Source organism: Bombyx mori, chromosome 3 (genome assembly GCF_030269925.1).
Source record: "Bombyx mori chromosome 3, ASM3026992v2".
Lineage (NCBI taxonomy): Eukaryota > Metazoa > Arthropoda > Insecta > Lepidoptera > Bombycidae > Bombyx > Bombyx mori.
In genome coordinates, this window is record NC_085109.1 from 1,198,280 (window position 1) to 1,219,574 (window position 21,295).

A 21,295-nucleotide genomic window follows, 5' to 3' on the forward strand; every position below is an offset into this window, starting at 1 on the left:
CCTACATACCGGTGCATCAGTCTATTATACCACAACCCCATATCTTTTCTTGGATGTCGTAACCAAAGGATTCACCGGAGAGTTGGCTACAGTGACCTTCTCTGAGCGTACAGAGGTCACGAACGAGCATGTCCTAGTGGTAAGACGTGTGATAAAACTGCACGGGCTGTTATCAAAATCTTTTTCAGTCGCAAAGGAGTCATTAGTCACCTGACTACACAATAAAAAATATTCAAGTTGCGACCTTATGACCGTGAGGCCTAGAAATAAATTTCAGTGAAATAAATGACTTGAAACTTGAATCATATTTCAAAGCCGATCCTAAACGTCGATTTCACATCCCAAGGCAGACGCCAGTAGTAATGTTAAAGTCTCCATGAACTCCGGCAACGACTTAACGCCAGATGGGCCGTAAACCAACCGGCCTGTCCAAGTCAATGAAAAAAAAAAGCAGGTGCAATAAATACCGTTCATTTACCCCCCCGAATACCTTATACCATTTACGAGTCAACTCTTCATACAAAAGGCACTCTCTCAATCATCCACGAAACATATTACCCTCTCTTTCAGTTGATACAGTTGACACAGTGAGAGCGAGCGAAACGTCTATACATCGAACAATAACCGCCAACACGTACAAACAACAGTCGCCCCAAAACTTCACTAAGAACAACACGCGCCCTGCCTGTGCTCACAATAAATAAATAAAACTTGCGTATTCAATTTGTGTCCTTTAAAGCTGTGTATAAATTGTGTGTGTGTGTGTGTATAATTGTGTTTGTGTTTTGCGTGAATTGTCCTGTGTTGTTGTGTATAAGCGGGAATGAGTTGTGCGTTGTTATTCCGTCGTGTGTGAACCTAAGGTGGAAAGGTTTTGGATGTGTTCTCGAGGTAAGTGATGTTGTAATCATTCAAGGTAAAATCATTTATATACGAAGCTAAAATTCGAAAAACAAATGCACTGTGTACCTATTGTGTACAGAATACACGAAAATAATTTTAACACAAAGTGGTATTTGTACAAATTATATAATATGTACATAAAAGTTTTATGAATAGATAATTAACATATTTTTTTGGTATTATTTTAGAAAATTTCGCTGTTAAGTATACGAATTTGAAATATGGTTGTGAAAAAGTTATTTGGTTACTACTTTTCAAATATCCCCATCGGTCAAACAACAGAAAGCTCAAATCAAAACAAACTTAATTAAATGTTTAATTTAAAAATGAACGCACGAAAAAAAGCAAGTACAAGAAATAAACGCGGAGCTCCCGAACTTAATTTATTTCGTCCACAATCGACTCTATCATTAATCAAAGCGATAGAGATCGGTAATGACAACGCTCTACTTTTGTAGAGTTTTTATTTTAGTACATACAAACATGTTTTTGATTTTAGAACGGGGCAGATACTGCTATGTCGGATAATCGATTTAGTGTAGATGCATCTTTTGATTTTAGAATTTTTTTTTACTTTTCATTGCACCGTCAGCCTAAGTCTATTTGTTGTGTCTAACGATGTCAATGTTATATTAAAAAACAGACTGTCAACTATGAATTTCCCTGAAAATTCAAAAATCTTTATAGCCCTGAAAAAGGTAAGAACTATAGTATACACACATAGACTGTTATTTTCAATACAGTACAATCCTACTTACAGTGGTCACAAAATAATTTGATAAATATTTGTGTGTAAAGAAATACTCATAGTATTTAAATCAAATAGTAGGTCGTCACTGCCTTGACATAGATCTCCAAGGGCCGTGGATATCGCAATCGACCTGGGACTTCGTCGAGGAAAGTAGAGCGCTCCATTTCAAAATCCTGGATAAAAACACAGCTGAACGAACCAACCCTAGCACTGAGAAATATGGGCAATAATAACTCCTCTGATGTAGCTGGTGGTGCTGATCTTGAGCTTGCTGCTAATACAGGAAAACTGAGGAAGATATGGTGCAACCAAAGCTTTGGCTGGGCAGCGTGGCTCCTGGTAAACGTCTGTACGGAGCAAGCCGGAAAGACTGAAAACAGCAGAAAAATGAAGCATAAGATGCCACTCGCCTATTGGTCTCAACCCTGCATACGGCATAGCCTTTTAACGCCTCCACGGATATTGAGTCATTCTTACCCACCAGAGAGGAAGTTAAATTTACCTAAAATGAGACAAAGCTCCAGCTTTCAGTCCTATAACGTTAAAATACCAATAGCTGATACTCGTATCGCTTACGAGATACTGACGATTCTATTAGACAAAATCCAGGTGAAAGAATATCCTCGAAATGATTGGTACAAACAGTTTATAATTAATTACTGTACCAAAAAAGTCGATTGGAGAAGAAGAAGAATTGCTTTGTTCTTCGTAGCATGATGGTCCACTGCAAGGCGTTTCTCGAGAAATTATTGAGAGCTGTTCAAAATTATGAAGGAGACAGATTTCAGTCAAGCCTGCACAAATCACTACACTTCGAATCAACGTACAGAAATCAATAGAATGAGAATGTGAGTTGTACCTACCTACCTACCTACCTACCTCGACACTATCCAATGTTTTGCCATTTGTTCCCGACTAGACGCAATTGCGCACTAAAAGAACACTTTCGTTACCACTGTCACTAAGCTTGGAAAGTGTAGGGTGTGTACAATTGTTGGCTTACCTTGACATTGGCGTGTCAGAAACTGGAGGAACTGAAAGGATATTTTTATAATTGAAGGCTCACTGGAAGGCCTTTACAGTTTCATCCGGAGAGGTGGGCGAGGAAGGGCTCGGCTTCAGCCAGGAGGGGTGAAATTTGCTAACAGCTACCCGAACGCCTCTAAAGGAGACCTAAAACCTCAAAAGGAACGTGCGAATGAATCTACTACCGGATCGGAATCGTGACCCCGTGAGAAGATCCGGCGAGAAATTCAGCGGGGTGATGTTTAGGTTAAGCTGCGCGTCGAACTCTTTTCCGAGTTTGACGAGTACGGTTACCAGGGTCCCTAAGCCTGCCCCTAGTATTAGAGCTAAAGATATCTAATGCCCCTTGCATTATTGGATCTGATGGATTTGTAAGGACGTGTAAGCCCTTAGGGTAGCCAAAGCTGGGACCTATATGGTAATCTAGGAACCTGACGCGGAGAATTAATTTAAATCTATTCATTCTAACCAAAAATATCATGTTGCTGGGCAGGAGCAGAAAGAACGATAAAATGCATCCGCAGAAAATCCAAGTCTTCCCAAGCCCATCCTTACCACCTAGTTCTGGATTTTTGCCCGAATCGAAGAACTTTTTAGGGTCTCTGTCGTCAATGGACGTGAATCGCTAATACGCCCACAAAAGCTCCAAATTACATTCCTAGATATGCTCTATAATGGATTATAGAAGGGAGAAGAAAGCATGATGGTCCTTAATAAGCCTGGAAACTTTTAGTGGACTTTCACGGGAACTAAAAATAATCGATTAATAAAAATGAACCATGAAAAAAAATGCCTGATTATTTTACAATTGAAACATAGATCTCAGTTCACATTGAACATGTGGGTTCTAGAAACCGCTTAGCAACAAGTGGGCCGTAAGCTCGTTCTCCCATCTAGGCAATGAAAAATAACGTAATGAACATAAAGCAAATACTTCATCTAAGTTAATAAAGTTATAAAGTAATTATGGACACGTATGAACAAGGATCGCATACCGCGCCTCTTGTCCTGATTTTATCTCCCAACGAAAGACATCAACGCGATCTCTTGATTTTCGTTCCTTTGAATTTTCTTATTAAAATTGTGTGCTGTTTATGTTTTATTGATGTTTTTTATTTAAAAGGTTTTATTTTTAACATTTCATGTGATTAACGAAATCATTGTTTTTTTTTGGTTTTTGTTATCTGTATTTTTCATCTTACTTCTTTGCTTTTAAATTATTTAAACAATCAAAATCATCATAAGTCGCGGTAATAGTAGCGTAATTTGCTGTTAATATATTACTACTGCACCTGAACTTTGAAATCGGAAGATATGTATGTTCACTACTATCCAAATCTCGAACTCGTCTGTAAGTATATGAAGGCAACGTCGCAAAGCTCTACTTAATGAGCGTCCCTATTGTCACCGCTGCTGCTTACACCCCTAACCAAGCTCACGCAGCAGGTAACCATCACTGTTATTCTAAGTCGCGAAGAACCAAACCGATTCCCTGCAGGGTTGCTACTAATTCTATTCTTAGCACAGTATTTGTAGGCTTTGTAGCTTTAGTAGGTAACGGCTTGGCGCTACCCCTGATATTGCTGAAGTCCATGGGCGACGGAAACCACTCATCATCAGGTGGGCCGTACGCTCGTCTGCCTACAAGGGCAATAAAAATAATACAAAAAAGCCACCAGTTATCTGTACTCTTCGAACTAGTCGAGGATTTCGACGTGATAGTTAGGCCTTATCATCAGGTCGTTTCTCATCACGATTCCGGATGGACTCACAAAGCAGCTACTCTTAAGCTAAGGTACTTAGGCCTCTAGTTAAAAAAACCTACTAGTCCTAACTAATCCCTGGTGAAGCGGAAAAATCTCTGCCCATTAGAAAAAAAAGAGAATAAAACCGTCGAACATAAGTTCAATTCACTAAAATTAACACGATTCCTCCAATTTTATTATCCTGACATAAATAAATTATGCAGTGCGTTGTGTGGGCTCAATAAACAACCCGCGTGGGAGTAACCCGATGGACGAGAGATTTATTTAGACTATTTTTATTTTATTTTCACTCGGACAATGCATCAGAAAATAGTTTATGGCTCTTGATCAGCTTCGTGATAAAACTATTTCGTCGGTATCACAGAGTATCTGAGATTTGGTTAAACTTTCGTTGTGTGTATAACATTTATTTTAATTAATATTGATGGCCCGTCGCTTCGGGTGGCATTCCACGCCTTGATCAACAGAAGCCACTGAAGAAAGATTCTAAACTAATTCAGAAAACCATATCTCACCGAAGTGTACGGTAGCCAGTGGCTTGACTTTGCCCCTGGCATTACTGAAGTCTATGGGTGACGGTAACCACTCACCATTAGATGGGCCGTATGCTCGTCTGCCTACAAGAACAATAAATAAATAAAAAATAACACAAACAAACAAACACTGAATAACAAAACGAATTAAACTTTTAATTAAAAACAAATTTACGGATTAATTTCGCACTTTCTATTTTCTATTTTACTGTTCCTGAAATTTCGTATAGTTAAAAGTTTCAGTTAAATCTATTGAGACTCTCTTATTTTTGACACAAACCATAAAGTATAATAGAACTGAAAAAAAAAACACTTTTACTGACTAATCACGCCTTTTATAACTGTCATTAGTTACTGGTAATATTGTCAATAGTAGCTTGGCATTTAGCGTATTATTCAAATGTCGACGTATATACAGCGCTTTAGTCGCCTGTGATCACGGAAACAACAATGTATTCGAAATTATGGAAATGGTCCTTCTTGCATCGTGCTCCTCAATGCTGAGGGTCGAGACCTTTACGGAGCATTTAAGTTCAGATGTTCCTTCATTTATTCCTATCCTCTGCGCCTTGAATCCTGGAGTCCAATGTCGTCTTCATGTGATCGAACCAGCGCTTACGTCTACGCTCCCTTTGGCTTCATTCCTTCCACTTTGCCGGTGATGAGTTTTTCGAGATTGTCGCCATTCTATCTCGCAACGTGACCGAAAAACTCTAAACTAGTATGATGACAATAATAAATGCGAGACTAAATCCTAAAAATAGATTTAATTGTAAATGTGATTCGTGATGCCGTCGATACCGAAGTGGAAAATCGGAGCTGGTGCAGCATAGACCAGGAGAAAGCTATTCACGGAGGCCACAACCTTGATTATTGAGGATTATCGACACAAGAAGGATGACTCGCGAAAGAAAGCAACAGAAAGTATGATGTCATGTGCGGTCTCATGTATGATCTGTTATCGATTATTTTGGAATGACGTCATATGTAGTGAAGTTGCGTTCAGTCGAGCTTTGTAAGTAATGCGCGTTATCTGGAGAGGCAAAACTTGGCCCATATGACACCCTATTTATACAGACTCTATTTATATTGAGTTTTTGTAATTGCCCTTCTTAAGGCATTTTCTACCAGTCGACCAAGGGTGATGTCGATTGCTTGAACAATTTATAGTCACATAGATGCTATACTTTTCATAGGATTTCTTGGGAGGGGTAGTGCAGTGGTTTCCCCTTGCCTTCTGCACCGCAGGATGTTGTGTAAATAGTTAGTACGCCCTGCTGCCGACGCCTAATATAATTATCCGGCTTAAGTAGCGATTACTGGACTGTAAGTGCGCTCACTGGACTCTCTGTTACGACCGCCCTGAGAGAAGCCGAAAACCGAAGAAAATGGAAGCTGATGGTACAAAGAGCCACGAAGGGCTTTCAGGGACAAGACCTTCACCGATGAAGTATGCGATACTAAGAAGAAGAAGAAGGTGATATACTATGTATTATACAATACGTGGCGGGTATCCATCATACAACGCGAGATAATTGACAGATGCCTGAATCTCGCTTACAACATTTTTAAGATAAGCTTACATATATTGTTATATAAGGAACATTTCGTTCTACCGAAGAATATCACCCGCTCGGTGGAAGATCTTCCCTTTGTCGTGCTTTCCACAAATATACTAACTATATATTTAATTGTTTATGTATCTCAAGATAAGCAGTAAGCAGTAACCAGTAGGGTTCAAAACCAAAGCTATATTTTTAATCATACGGTAACATAATAAAACAACAAAACGCCTAATCTTTATATAATACTCACTGGTGGTAGGACCTTTTGTGAGTCCGTCTGGATAGGTGCCACCGCCCTGCCCTATTTCTGCCGTGAAGCAATAATGCGTTTCGGTTTGAAGGGCGGGGCAGCCGTTGTAACTATACATGAGACCTTAGAACTTATATCTCAAGGTGGGTGGCGCATTTACGTTGTAGATGTCCATGGGCTCCAGTAACCACTTAACACCAGGCGGGCTGTGAGCTCGTCCACCCATATAAGCAATAAATAAAAAATTCAAGTTCTAGCATAATAATTGAAAGATAGTATGAACATAATAAATAAACGATAAAAAAGCAGTTATAACTTTATTTGTTTTTCAATGACGTTTTTATTGCCCTCAAAGTGTTAACGACGTGATCATAAGACCAAAATTTTCAAGAAATAATTGAATTTGGTGAAATTTAGATAACTCGAAGAACTACACATAAAAAAAAACTATACTTTGATAGAATAGTCTGAAAGTAAATTTTATTTATTTATTATTATTATTAAATAAATATTTTTTATTATAATCGCCGGTCATATAGCTTGATGTAAGTCCACACTTCCTTGCCTATTTCTATCGCGAATCAGTCACGATTTAATGTTTGAAGGGCGGAAGTGTCGTGATAAAATAGAAACTGCGAACCCCATGTTTCGAAGCGACGGAATTCTCGCTGTCAATAAGCTCAAGTGAACACTTCACATCACCTCCTTCACATGTAAGAAATGTTTTTTTTTTTAAATAATACTTGTTAAATTTTTGATTTTTATTGAACATTAATTTCCCTTTTATTTGCAGTTTTCTTTTTTTTCTCTTTTTTTTAATATTATTTATCGATATTTTTATCTTATTCACAACCGCTCTTATGCAAGATGTGTTCACACCCAAAGGGGTGATGTCTAAATTGTATTTTTTTTTAAAATAAGTTCAATGTTTATGTGTGCAGATTTTATCCAGTTGTGTGAACCTATTAAAAAAAAAAGTTTAATATCAAAACTTATTAAGTCAATTACCGGCTTCAAGACAAGCCACGCTTCCGAGATTAACCACCGAAATAAACTGTGCGAGCCTGAGTTTTTTAGTATTCTTTTTACCCAATAATTTATATCAATTTAGAGAACAATTCTTATATATAATTATTTTTTTTAACCTCTTTATTAAATACGTGTTTATTATATACCAGTTTCACGTAGGTATAAATCGAACAAGGCGATATAAATCGTATAAAAAGATTTAAAGTCTGCATCGTACATTGTTTCAAACCACAAAGCATGGTACTAACTTTTTATTATACAACATGCACAGACGACCTCACGACGTTGTTTTCGACGAGAAAGCCTCATTCTCGTCTATACTACGATAACTTTGGTCAAGGTACGAAAATATCCGCTGATATTTACAAGGTATATCTATAGAGTATATAGAGTGTATGTGGGAAGATCAGTATTTTTGATTTAGGTTCACTCACACTGGCACATTAGAATTATTTTAAAATAAGAAAAAAGGTCAATGACTCGCATCGATTGACATTTTAAAGTTTCGCCTTCATGTCCCAAGACGGGGGGAATATGTCTCTGATCTCCAATAACTACTCAACACCACTTGTCCCGAGAGATCGTTCGCACTGTTTGAGCATTTATAGTTTTTTTTTATTTATTGCTTAGATGGGTGGACAAGCTCACAGCCCACCTGGTGTTAAGTGGTTACTGGAGCCCATAGACATCCACAGCGTAAATGCGCCACTCACCTTGAGATATAAGTTCTAAGGTCTCAATATAGTTACAACGGCTGCCCCACCCTTCAAACCAAAACGCATAACTGCTTTACGGCAGAAATAGGCAGGGTGGTGGTACCTACCCGCGCGGACTCACAAGAGGTCCTACCACCAGTAATTACGCAAATTATAATTTTACGGGTTTCATTTTTATTACACGATGTTATTCCTTCACCGTGGAAGTCAATCGTGAACATTAAAATTTGTTGAGTACGTATTTCATTAGAAAAATTGGTACCCGCCTGAGATTCGAACACCGGTGCATCGCTCAACACGAATGCATCGGACGTCCTATCCGTTAGGCCACGACGACTTCTATAATACTATAATACACGAGTAATAAATCTAAAGTAAAAGTTTTTTATTCGCGGGATATATGTTCCGTAAATACGCCGCGGACACAGAAACCGTGAATGTGGAATGGTAAGTTACATGTATGGGAGATTATAGGGGATACGATCCTAGGCGACAACAAATAAATACATACTTTACGCACAGTTGTAATAAGGTCTAGTTTGTCGCCGTCATTTGACGACGCGTTTACAAAGAACATTCGGTCTGATATCTACATATTGGAATCCTTTTTATCAACATGTATGTACCGATTAGATCCGCGAACATATGATTTGTTGACGAGCTTTTACTGTATTTAGAAATAGACTCGACCAAACTATCGTGCAGCGCTTCTGAATATTGTGAATTAAAGCCTTCGTCAAACAGAACGCGTAATTAGCGCGCGTCAGAGCGCTAAACTCACGCCGCGCTATGACGCCGAGATGTGTTGTACTACTATGGTAACATACCGTCAAACAGAGCCCCAGCGCTATAAGTACGCGGCGCTCTGTCGCGGCGTTAGAACGCTTTGACGTCAGGCGTTGTAATTTTTTACAAATTTTATTTTAGCGTCCGAGTGAATGTGTATAAAATACTAGATAATGCCCGAAATAATGATATAAATAGTTAGAAAATACCCATGCTTATACAATGCCACATCTGAATCACTCAGTTTCTTAATACTTTTAAATTTTCACAGTGTTATCGAAAGGCACTATGATTTGGCGAATGCGTTGCGTCAAGGAGCGTTAGACTCATCTGGTCAATTTGAAGAGCGCGACGTTAAGTACGCGGCGCTAAGTACGCGTTCTGTTTGACGAAGGCTTAAGGAATTTAGGTTACGTTTCAAATAAAATACAAATTCATAGTTAAATACCATAGAAACTAACCAGACAGGTGATAATAAAATAAGATTTATTCAATCATAATTTAATAGACATAAATCGTATTGATTAAAACATTTCTACAGTTAATATATCGCATTTTTTCAATATTTTATTACTTTTTTATTGGCTGTAAACGAGAACAGATGATCTCACGGCTTCTCTGGTTTTATTGGACACTCTATACGTAAAAAGATGAGTATCGCACTTTGAGACATGAGGTCGGTTTGGGTCAAGGTCGTATTCAAATTTTTTTTTTATTTCCCTTGTAGGCAGACGAGCATACGGCCCACCTGATGGTGAGTGGTTACCGTCGCCCATGGGCTTCAGCAATGCCAGGGGCAGAGCCAAACCGCTACCTACAAATAGTTTTTACCTTAACATTGAAAAAAATCGTGCATTGTTTTAGCAACAGAAACAAGGAGCATTATCGCCTTATGATTTTTTTTTATTGCTTATTGGACGAGCTTACAGCCCACCTGGTGTTAAGTGGTGACTGGAGCCCATAGAAATCTATGTCGTAAATGCGCCACCTATCATCTTGAGATATAAGTTTAAGGTCTCAGTATAGTTCCATTTTACATGATCTCACAGCACTAGAATATCTTCGTTTTGTATACAATGAAGGGATAATACAAACTTCTGCGAAGCATTGCTCTAGCTAGGCCTAGTGTTAGCAAATTCTCTCAGATTGAGCCCGTGAGCTCACCTACCAGTCTGGGCGTAGCTGGAATAGCTTCTTGCGCTACCAGCGATTAATTAGGAGAAAAAAAAACAATATTAAGTAAGTCGCCCGTTACTTAAAAAAATATACTATAAAAATTGAAAAATCAAGCATTGATAGGAAGCCGCAATAATAATTAAAATAATATTTATTTTTGTTTTGATTCAGATCAGAATTTCAGGTCAAAATAATAAAATTATTGTACTGTCATAGTTACTTGAAAGGTATGCAAATTTTTAAAATTAATCGAGCTCTTTAAGGTTATAATCATTATATTAATACAGATTTAGCTTTGTCTTTGATAAATCCATTGTAAATCAACATAGACATAGATAACATTTTCTATTTTACAATTCTTTGGACGCACCATTGCGATCGCACGCATATCTGAGATCACTGCCTTTGTAATCTGCTATTATTTAATTGTGTTCTTATTTCGAGTCTAACCTACAAATGACTGACCACGAGGACCCGGCTGATGATCGGGAAGAGCTCAACCCGACATGTATATGTTTATCTTGTATATAAAATTCGCGTGTCACAATGTTAGTTACCATACTCCTCTGAAACGGTTTGACCGATTTTTATGAAATTTTATATGCACGTTCAGTAGGTTTGAGAATCGGCTGCTATCTATTTCTCATACCCTTAAGTGATAAGGGTGGTCCAGCCCTAGCATTAATTTTTTTATTTTTTGGATAATTTGTTTGTAAAAATGAGGCATTATGTGGTTGAATGAGATTTTGTTATTTTATATTCCCTCATCGTTCACAGCGCTACACGCCTCTTTCACTCATTTACCACATCCTTACATACTTACAATAAGTTAATTTTATTTCTACACTAGAAATTCCCTAGAAATCTCATATATGGCAAAAGCACGTTTGCCAGGTCAGCGAATTATAGCTAAAACAGTATTTACAGCCAATACCACCACATGTAATACGGCACAAAAGATCCCCAGCGTATAATTTCAGCGGTTGGCCACCAGCTGTCCGTGGTGATGTCAGTAAAGTAGGGAACCGGCATCCGACGTGGGATCTCTTCGGTGCCAAACAGCGTCACCTCAAGTAAGGCCTTGAACGAGAAGTAAAATCGAAATTCTATGAACGCTGCACTTTTGAAGTACACGAAGCATTCTAACCTGCAATAGGAGTACATAATCTTATATCTTTAAACGAGCAATTCTTATATATAAATCTATATATTAATACGTGAAGCAAAAACGTTGTATCCCTTTTTACGAAAATTACGCGGACGGAGGAGTGTGAAATTTTCCACACTTATAGAGAATATAGAGAAGAAGTGCACAATGCTAAGCATTACATTAAATCAATAAAGAAAACATTACACACACTACATACCATGTATTTGACGCACACACGCATGCATACTATTTATTGTCAAACTTTTGTTCTTGACGTCTGGGGTCAAATTGAGAATAGATTAAATATTGTTTGTCTTTATTAATATTTAAAAAAAAAAAAACTAGAGATATGAATTCTTAAAGTGCTTTACTGTCTATGGAGGTCTGAGATCATTTAATTCCATCAGCGCAAAAGTGGCCTAAACCACAATTCATATTCGTGCTTATGTATAGTGTAGCCTTGGCGAAATTTGTGATTATAAAAGTATAAAATACAATTATAATAGTGTACAAACTTACAATTCCAATAATTATAGTCGAATTTCGACTACTGCGGGACCTCTAGTATTATTAAATTGCTTTTTGTCCATTACTCAGTTGAATGCTTTAGAACACCTACCCTTTTTATGAATGGGTGATTACTGGAGACCTTGAGCAAAGGCTCAGCCAAGACGGCAGCATCTGCCTATCCTCAACTCTCACAGAAACATCAGTGAATTTCTTACTTCTTGTAATCGTCTGTCCGGTGAAGCTGGTCACCGACCCCGTGAGCCAGGCCGGCTATGTCCGGATGACAGTAATGCTCTATCCACATCTCCGCGTTGGTGCGATCCGTGACGTCTAATATCACCGACATACACGTGAACTGGGCTATTTGACTCACCACCACCTGGACCAAAATCAAACGGTGTCTTAGATGAAGGTATTTTAAAATTCATTCGCTGTCTACAATCTCTAGCCTCTGTGGCGAAGTAGTCAGTTTACTGGTGGTAGAACGTCGTGTGAGTCACACGGGTAGGTACCACCACCATGGTTATTTCTCCCGTGAAGCAGTAATGCGTTTCGGTTTGAAGGCCGTGTTAACGAATCAACGTTGCGTCATACATTGAAGGCTGTGACGATGACGTCACATCGCACTGGCACCAATGGTCAAAATTAAAAAAAATATTACACGAAGAAAAAAGATGGACGCGCATGTCAATTCTATTTTGTAAAATAATTAAAAATAATATAATGAGTATTTGAAGAAGTAAACGCATTTATTCATTTTCTTGACCACCTCAAGATACCTCTAAAAAAAAGACGCAACAGGGCGGAACAGCCGTTGTTCTGTTAAAAGTGAGACCTTAGAACTCAAGTCTCAGGGTGGGTGGCGGCATTTACGTTGTAGATGTCTATGGGCTCCGGTAACCCCTTAACACCAGGTTGACCGTGAGCTCGTTCACCTATCTAAGTCAAAAAAGTGTTTACTCAGCGCTATGACATATGCTTTCGGAAGTTGGCAATAGTTTAGTCACGAATACCAGGCTCGACTAATGGCTACTTAAGATCTTATGAAAAGGAAACATTCATAGCTTACGACCAATCAGCTAGTTCGTATAGAATGAACTCACAAAGAAGAATCCTTGAGCGAAGTTTTTGCTGACGAGCAGCTCCGTGCTGTCCTTGTAGAGAACGTGTCCTCGGTCCCCTCTTTCGCACTGACCGAATTCTTTCGTCTTTACCTTACTAGCTGTGGAGTTTTCCCGAAATAATCAGGTCATCGCACATCATAATGCGCTAGATTTATTTTTGTTGCCCTTGTAGGCAGACGAGCATACGGCCCACCTGATGGTGAGTAGTTACCATCGCCCATGGACTTCAGCAATGCCAGGGGCATAGCCAAGCCGCTGCCTACCGAAACTTGTAACCTTGAGAGGCTATGCCAGCGTAATCGAGCGGGTAGGTGACCTCTCGGGGCTCTAAACCTAGGGACGTTGCTAACACTGGCCCTAGCACGAGCAGTGCTTCGCAGAATCTACCACCGGATCGGAAACGTGACCCACTGAGAAGATCCGGTGAGAAACTCAACGGGCTCCGCTAGATAAGACCTTACTGAAGGCCATGGAATGATACGAATGTGTTTGCAAGTTTTTTGTCGAGATTCGCTAACGTCAGCCATCCTAGAGCACGCGAACCACTATCTCTCCGCAGCAATCGCTTCTGTGTTCGGATGCGAAGTAGATTCAGGTCACCTATCGGCCGTGCTGCCGGTAGTAGCCAAGAGCATGAGCAACGTTGACAACTAACTATAAGATGAACCTTAAGCTTCTAATCATTCAGCTCAGTAAGCTTTGCATTCGCCAATCATCAGTTTCTTCAATAAAATTTACTTGCATTAATCACAAGCCCACAATATTTTCAAGTAGAAAAAGCTGGAAAGTAGTATTATCAAATTTTTTTTTTCGTGAGTGACAATGATTGTGAGCTTAGACATTTTCTAACTCTTCTTTTTCTACACCTTATCCCACTAGGTGGGGTCGGCATAGCTAATTTTTCTTTTCCATTCTCTTCTATCAGCCGTCATCTCAACACTCACTTCTCTTTCTCTCATATCGTCATTCACACACTCCATCCATGCCTTCTTCGGTCGACCTCTTCCCCCTTTACCCCCTCTCTAGACATTTTCTAACGAATCGAAAAAGGACGAATCTATCGGAATATGACCTGGATACATTATGAGTTCGACAGGAGACAATCTTCTTAAAGCAAACTTCTTCGTATCCTCCGCTTCGTCGTCTTCGAAGTCTTCTGATGGCTTCCGGGAGATGATCTCGTCGATCCATGGTAAATACTTGTGGACGTTGAGGAACCTCGACGGGGCACCGCACCCGGGGCCTCGAACACCAAAACCTAACTGACGAATAAACAGAGAGGGTGCGATATTTTGATATGATTTGATTTGATATTTTGATGTACTGGTGTTAGGACCTCTTGTCAGTCCGCGCGGGTAGGTACCACCGGATTGAAGGGTGGGCAGCCGTTGTAACTATACTTGAGACCTTAGAACTTATATCTCAAGGTGGGTGGCGCAGTTTCGTTGTAGATGTCTATGGGCTTCAGTAACCACTTAATACTAGGGGGGCTATGAGCTCGTCCACCCATCTAAGCAATAAGAAAAAATTGAGACTCTGTTTGAGATGGTATCAATTTCTCAGTCCATTGTACCACTAGATGCCCTTTTTTCGATTTCATCAGTAGTACCCGGATTCCTTTACATAACATAGAATGAATTTCCAGATATTTCTTCAAAGACCATTCTGCCTTGCACCACGAAACTCTGTATTTTTATTTTTTTTCCTACCTAAGCTTCTTGAGAGACCTTGAGAGGTCTTGAGAGACCATATCAGCGTCACAGGCGAGGAAGTCTGTAAAGAGCTCCCGTTTGTAGTATTCTCTCGGTGCTATAACATATCCCTCTTTAACCAGGATAGTACTTCGATGCCCTCAGCACGCCGGTGACCAAGGTCAACTGTAACCACTTGCAAACCAGGTCGGTAAGTTTGGTCTTTGGCAGCAAATATGCACCAACTCAAATAAACTAAACTAACTATTTCTTCTTCAAAAAAATGTATTGACTTCGATCAGAAATCCTGCTACACGGAACTACTGTTCCTCTGTACCTATTTCTCTAGGCCACGGATCCTCAAAAGGTTCGACGCCTTATACAGACACACAATAATTTAACCAACCGCAAAGTTTTTTATTTGGTAATTAATTTGTATCTATAGGAAAAAAAACTAGAGATATGATTTCTTAAAGTACTTTACTGTCTATGGAGGTCTGAGATCATTTAAAGCCGTCAGCGCAAAAGTGGCTTAATCCACAATTCATATTCGTGCTTATGTTATTAAGTAATTTATTTAAAACATAATAAATTTTGATGCAAAATCGGCCTTTCCTTAGTATCATCCATAGATAATAAATATATGCCTTTGTAAACATCATTTTAGCGCATATTTTTTGCCTACGAAGTATTGTAAAGGTAAATTGGAACCTCATTGTCTCCATACTAACTATGCCTAAACTTACGGCCACTTTTGCGCTGACGGCCTCATTTGACTGTTCTAGAAATCTTCTAGGCCAAAATAGTTTGTGAATCCCTGATCTAGACCATGAGGCACAAAATGCCATACCAGTTTCCAGTAACCCCATGACTGTCTGGTGATCAGCACCGCTCCCGCGTCCCACACGCAGGACTCGTGCATCGTCTCTGATACCGCACACGTCGAAGACACCGGCTTCATCTTCTTATAGTTTAACTGCACCCCACACACATTTATTGGAATTTTAACGTAAAGTAGAAGGTCCTTGGTTACTTTGGTTACATTGCTCGACGGCCACCAGACAACCTTGAAAAATTTACTGTGGTGGGCAAGGTAGAAGGGAAAAGATTCACCGGCCGGCCACCAAACCGTTGGTCAGACCAGGTAACTGCGCTCACTAGACTCTCTGTTACGACCGCCCTGAGGGAAGCCGAAAACCGAAGGAAATGGAACCTGATGGTACAAAGAGCCACGAAGGGCTTTCAGGGACACGACCTTCACCAATGAAGTATGCGACTAAGAAGAAGAAGAAGACGTAAAGTTTATTTCACACTTTCAGTGTTGGCTTATATTGGCGGACAAACTATTGGCTCTTTCGGTGTTAAGCGTTTCCATTTTAAGCATTTAAATATAAAATATCCCAAAATCTGATACAAAAAGAAGATACTTTGTAAAAACTCTGTGAGTTTGAAAATATTTTATTTTTCTTGCTAATCTCTATAATCTTCCTCGACATATATGATTTCGATAGGAAATTTTGAAAAATTTACTGGTGGTAGGACGTCTTGTAAGTCCGCACTGGTAGGTACCACCACCCTGCCTATTTTTGCCGTGAAGATATTATCATTTTGATCATATTGAAAAGCGAAACCTTAATTGCTTCTAAGAAGAAATGTTACAAAAACATTATGAATACTAGCATGAATAATTTCATATCAAACTTTTCAATCATAAAAATATTGTTTAATTAATATAAAGATATACGATAATCAGAATTTTAATCTACATAATCACAAGTTAATCTATTGACATGTCACCGCCATAGTGCAATAAAAGGACAACACAAACTGCTCACACAATGCGGGCTGGATTTACGGCCATGTCTAATGGAGATACCATTGCAGCAGAACAATAGGATTTTGCTGTTTTTATTTTAATTCTGTCTGGTTGAAAGCGTTTAGCTTTTAATACGAGGCACGTACGAGTTCGGGGAGCATTCACCAGAGGTTATTGACCTATAATTTTGTAAGATATAGATTGCGTGTATGTTATGTTTGGTTTTCTATTGCTCTTGATGGAGAGATGGACCACAGCTCACCGAATTTTAGTGGTGACTGAAATATCTAAGGCATTTTAAACGATTCACGCGAACTATGTCGCCACTCCCTTCAGATAGGTTGAGCCCGTGAGCTCACCTACCCGTCCCGGCGTAGCTGGAATAGCCTCTTATCCTACCAGCTAATAGGTAGGAAAAAAATCACTTCAAAACCTGAAATCGAAGCGTCAGCAGAAATAGGCAGAATCTATTCGATTGATTCCCTTAGCGTAATTGAGTCTCTCACCTGTGCTCTCCGATAGAACTCTTCACAATCCGTTTCATCGACATACTTCATTTTGAGCACCTCCTTTTCAAGCACTTTGTTTTCTAGATAAAACAAATAAAGAGTTGTTAAAAACTTGGAACTTTGTACCGTGAAATGCATTTAGAGAGAGAGAGGGGGAGAGAGAGAGGGGGAGAGAGAGAGAGAGAGAGAGTATTCTTTATTGTACACAAGCTTCATTTTAAAGCACAGCTGCAACGAAGCAGGATCTGCGCAGATTTTTCGATAATTTCGTATCCCTAGCGTAGATAACAAACAGCAGCCCCTCCAGTGCTAAACGGTTAAAGCCCATAGGCATCACAACGAGAACCCTATTGCCCATCGTGAAATATGAAGCTGACATCTCAATTATATAGCACCTGAGCTGAAATACCAATATTATTTTGATAGTCGTATTGAAATGTTCACGATTGACAGTACTTAGACACGGCATTGTTTATGACATAGTCAACGATTACGATTGGACCGTTTGTTGATTTGGCAGCACAGCAGTAAAACATGTTACACAGATTTCAAGTTAGGCAGCGCATTTGATATAGCCAAATACGTCAGTTTTTTTATAAATATGGCCTTTTACGAATGTACCACACCTTGGGACTGCTAGAAACGGAACGTATCAAGTATAGCGTGGAATGGAACGTTAAGATGTGAGTGAGAGAAAACGGTAAGAAAGGGAAAAAGAATGACAGAAAAAAGCAAGATGGCGACGACGATTGAATGAGCAAAGCGCAAAAAAGATGTCAGTTAATTTTTAATTATAATGACAGACAACTTTTGGAAGACAACAGTAAAAGTGCAACAGTGGAATAGATTTATTTTATGCGCCACGGTCATAATTCTACACCATTTTCATAAACAATACTGACATTCTTTTTTATACGAGACAAAGTAAGTCCTAACTCACCGTCGGTCATTTTAACGACGTATAAGTCTGTGAACAAGCCAGATCCTTTTACAGGTAAGCATACAGGTAACACGGCGTCTGGAAAATAGAGTCTAGATTGTAGATTCTATCGGCGCATACACGATCTGACGTGCGGTGTAATTATATCCAGTGATTATGGTAGGGTCCAAAGTAATTACCAAATTTTCGGAGAATTATACAAATTGTACGGTCGGTACCTAACACTAACAACGACTGGTCATGATGATGATGATCCATCCGAACGATTTTGATCATGACGACCACTTCGACTCCTATCCGGCAATTTGGCGCTCGTGCGCTCGAAGGTGGCTTATATAGCCTATTTACGCGGCAAAACTCCTTGCGCATTGAGGGCACGTAAGCAGGTTTTTTTATTATTTTTTTATTGCTTAGATGGGTGTACGAGTTTACAGCCCACCTCTTGTTTAGTGGTTACCGGAGCCCATATACATCTACAACGTAAATGCCGCCATCCACCTTGAGATATGAGTTCTAAGGTCTTGGTATAGTTACAACGGCTGCCCCACCCTTCAAACCGAAACGCATTACATCTTCACGGCAGAAATAGGCAGGGTGGTGGTACCTACCCGTGCAGACTCGCAAGAGGTCCTACCACCAGACTCTAGTTGGCCAAAAAATCGATAGCTGAGTTGATTAATCAAAATTGTCGTTCGGGAAAATTGCGTGGGTACATACTAGCATTGATTCCTGCTCCCGTCTCTCCCATAGTGTAGAGCTGCAGCAGAGCGACAGTAGCAAAGGTCACCTTCTCCAAGTACTCAGGATGCAGGAGATAATCTTTCACGTCCAGAGCATACTTCACCGCGTCACTCTTCCACATTATAAACTTGGTGTTGTTTCTGTTTTTAAAAGTACAAAGTGTGTCTAAAGTGTGTGCCGCAAACCCACGAAGCACTGCTCTTGCTAGGACTAGGGTTTGTCGTCACCAGGTTAGAGCCCCGTGAGCTCACCTACTCGCTCGGCGAATTTAGTAAAATCCCTAGAGGTTGCTAGAATAGATAGGAAAAAACAGGGACACCGCGCTCTCGCCTCATGGTTTGAGTTCGTTAAAGGTTGCATTGACTTCAAATTCATTTAACAACTATCCCGTTCTTTACAATCTTAGATCAAAAATAAGCAAATTAGTGCGTTCACCAAAGAAAATATCAGAGAAGATCATCAAAGATTTAATTCAAATTTTAAAACCATACATCAATTGTTCCGGCTGTATCTTTGCGATATCTTCGGCCGGGGCGATGACGTACGCTGGATGGATGAGCACCCCACTCGTGATGGCGAAACGGACCTTGTCGCCTAAAACTTAAAAACGAAATTCCAATGAAGATAAAGCGGTGCTACTGGTTAACGTACCTATACATTTTACTTGCTTTTTGAAATTGGACTGTATGAATATTGGAAGATTGGGTTCATAATTTATTTCTACGCTACGAATGTACGTTACTGAACTAAGGATAATATATTAGTTCGTGTGGTCTCAAGTGATTGATGTCTGTGAGATAAACCGGCCAGCTTTGATACTTATCAAAAAGCCCAAATTTTAACTTATTATTAAAAATTTTTTTTTTTTCATTTTTTTTATTGCTTAGATGGATGGACGAGTTCACAGCCCACCTGGTGTTAAGTGGTTACTGGAGCCCATAGACATCTACAACGTAAATGCGCCACCCACCTCGAGATATAAGTTCTAAGGCCTCGGTATGTTACAACGGCTACCCCACCCTTCGAACCGAAACGCATTACTGCTTCACGGCGGAAATAGGCGGGTTGGTGGTACCTACCCGTGCGGACTCCCAAGAGGTCCTACCACCAATGATTACGCAAATTATAATTTTGCAGGTTTGATTTTTATTGCACGATGTTATTCCTTCACCATGGAAGTCAATCGTGAACATTTGTTGAGTACGTATTTCATTAGAAAAATTGGTACCCACCTACGGGATTCGAACACCGGTGCATCGCTACATACGAATGCATCGGACGTCTTATCCTTTAGGCCACAACGACTTCGAAAATATGGATATCGATTTTAATGACGGCAGTTACACAGCACAATCACACTTCAAGATCGTGACTGGTTGCGACATCTTTCTAGAAGTATAGTTGGAGAATCATTTAGCATGAGCTGGTCCAATTACTTAAAGCTTAAAGCTTAAAGCTAGTCGGTCGTTAGTACTATGATGACATAGCTTTTCTAGAGGTGCCATAAGCCGTATTTTAAAAGTACCACGTAACCTCGGACCCCTAAGAGCAGGGACCTTGGGCGGAGTTTAAGCTTCCGCCCAAAAATAAGGACCACAAATTTGATAAGTACAGTTGCTGTGGTCAGTCTGTAATTGTCATTAATTTCAAGTCAATCATACAAACTAGAACATAATTATTTCATTTCACCATCATATAATACACCACGAATTTCGTTTTCTTTATACTAAATTGATACGTTTACAACAAACTAATCATGGCAAAGTCACAAGTCCACATAAAACCTCACAACGATTGTTTTGGAGAATGAGATAAGATCCACCCTGGTTAACTCATATATCGTTTTTAGGTTCGCATGCGATGTTACGGTAGCAAATTACTTGTATAAGGACGTGTTGTGAGTCCGCACGGGTGGGTAACACCGCCCTACCTTTTTCTGCCGTGAAGCAGTAATGCATTTCGGCTTGAAAGGTGGGGCAGCTGTTGTAAGTATACTGAGACCTTAGAACTCGTGTTGTGAGTAGCGGCATTTACGCTGTAGGCTGTAGATGTCTATTGGCTCCGGCAACCACTTAACATCAGGTGGGCCGTGAGCTCGTCCACCCCCCTATGCGAAAAAAAAGAAAAAAGAAAACTTACAAAAACTGTGCTGTACAACACCGAGCCAAGGGAACCGTCCTATATCGCTAGCTTTGCCTTCCGGCATCGCTTGTTCGGCGTCAGATGAACAGTCTACGCGTTCCCACATTAAACTTATACATGGTGTCACTGAAATTATAATTTCGATTGCAGATCCTATTTTAGATTACTAGT

At 39.6% G+C, this 21,295-nt stretch overlaps 2 protein-coding genes across 2 annotated transcripts in view; one reads left to right on the forward strand and one right to left on the reverse strand.

Annotated features, from left to right (window-relative positions):
- The first annotated feature begins 643 nt into the window (after positions 1-643).
- The window catches only part of LOC101747202 (uncharacterized), a 77,029-nt gene continuing 56,377 nt past the window's right edge, over positions 644-21,295 (forward strand). Inside the window, exon 1 of the mRNA XM_012688519.4 lies at positions 644-891. The gene's annotated coding sequence lies outside the window, so the exon portion shown is untranslated. The remainder of the gene's footprint in view (positions 892-21,295) is intronic.
- LOC110384825 (uncharacterized) lies at positions 11,307-12,531 on the reverse strand. The gene is made up of 2 exons (XM_021346490.3): positions 12,377-12,531; positions 11,307-11,648 (listed from the first exon to the last, which is right to left on the reverse strand). Exons 1-2 carry the CDS (start codon positions 12,505-12,507, stop codon positions 11,423-11,425), a joined length of 357 nt encoding a protein of 118 aa, XP_021202165.3. The 5' UTR covers positions 12,508-12,531; the 3' UTR covers positions 11,307-11,422.

What these genes read in the sequence shown, in the direction of transcription:
- LOC110384825 (XM_021346490.3), bottom strand. Translation starts at nt 12,507, where the DNA reads ATGTCGGTGATATTAGACGTCACGGATCGCACCAACGCGGAGATGTGG. An exon ending in CGGACAGACGATTACAAGAA is followed by an intron (nt 11,649 to 12,376) that starts GTAAGAAATTCA and finishes CTCCTATTGCAG; the next exon opens with GTTAGAATGCTTCGTGTACT.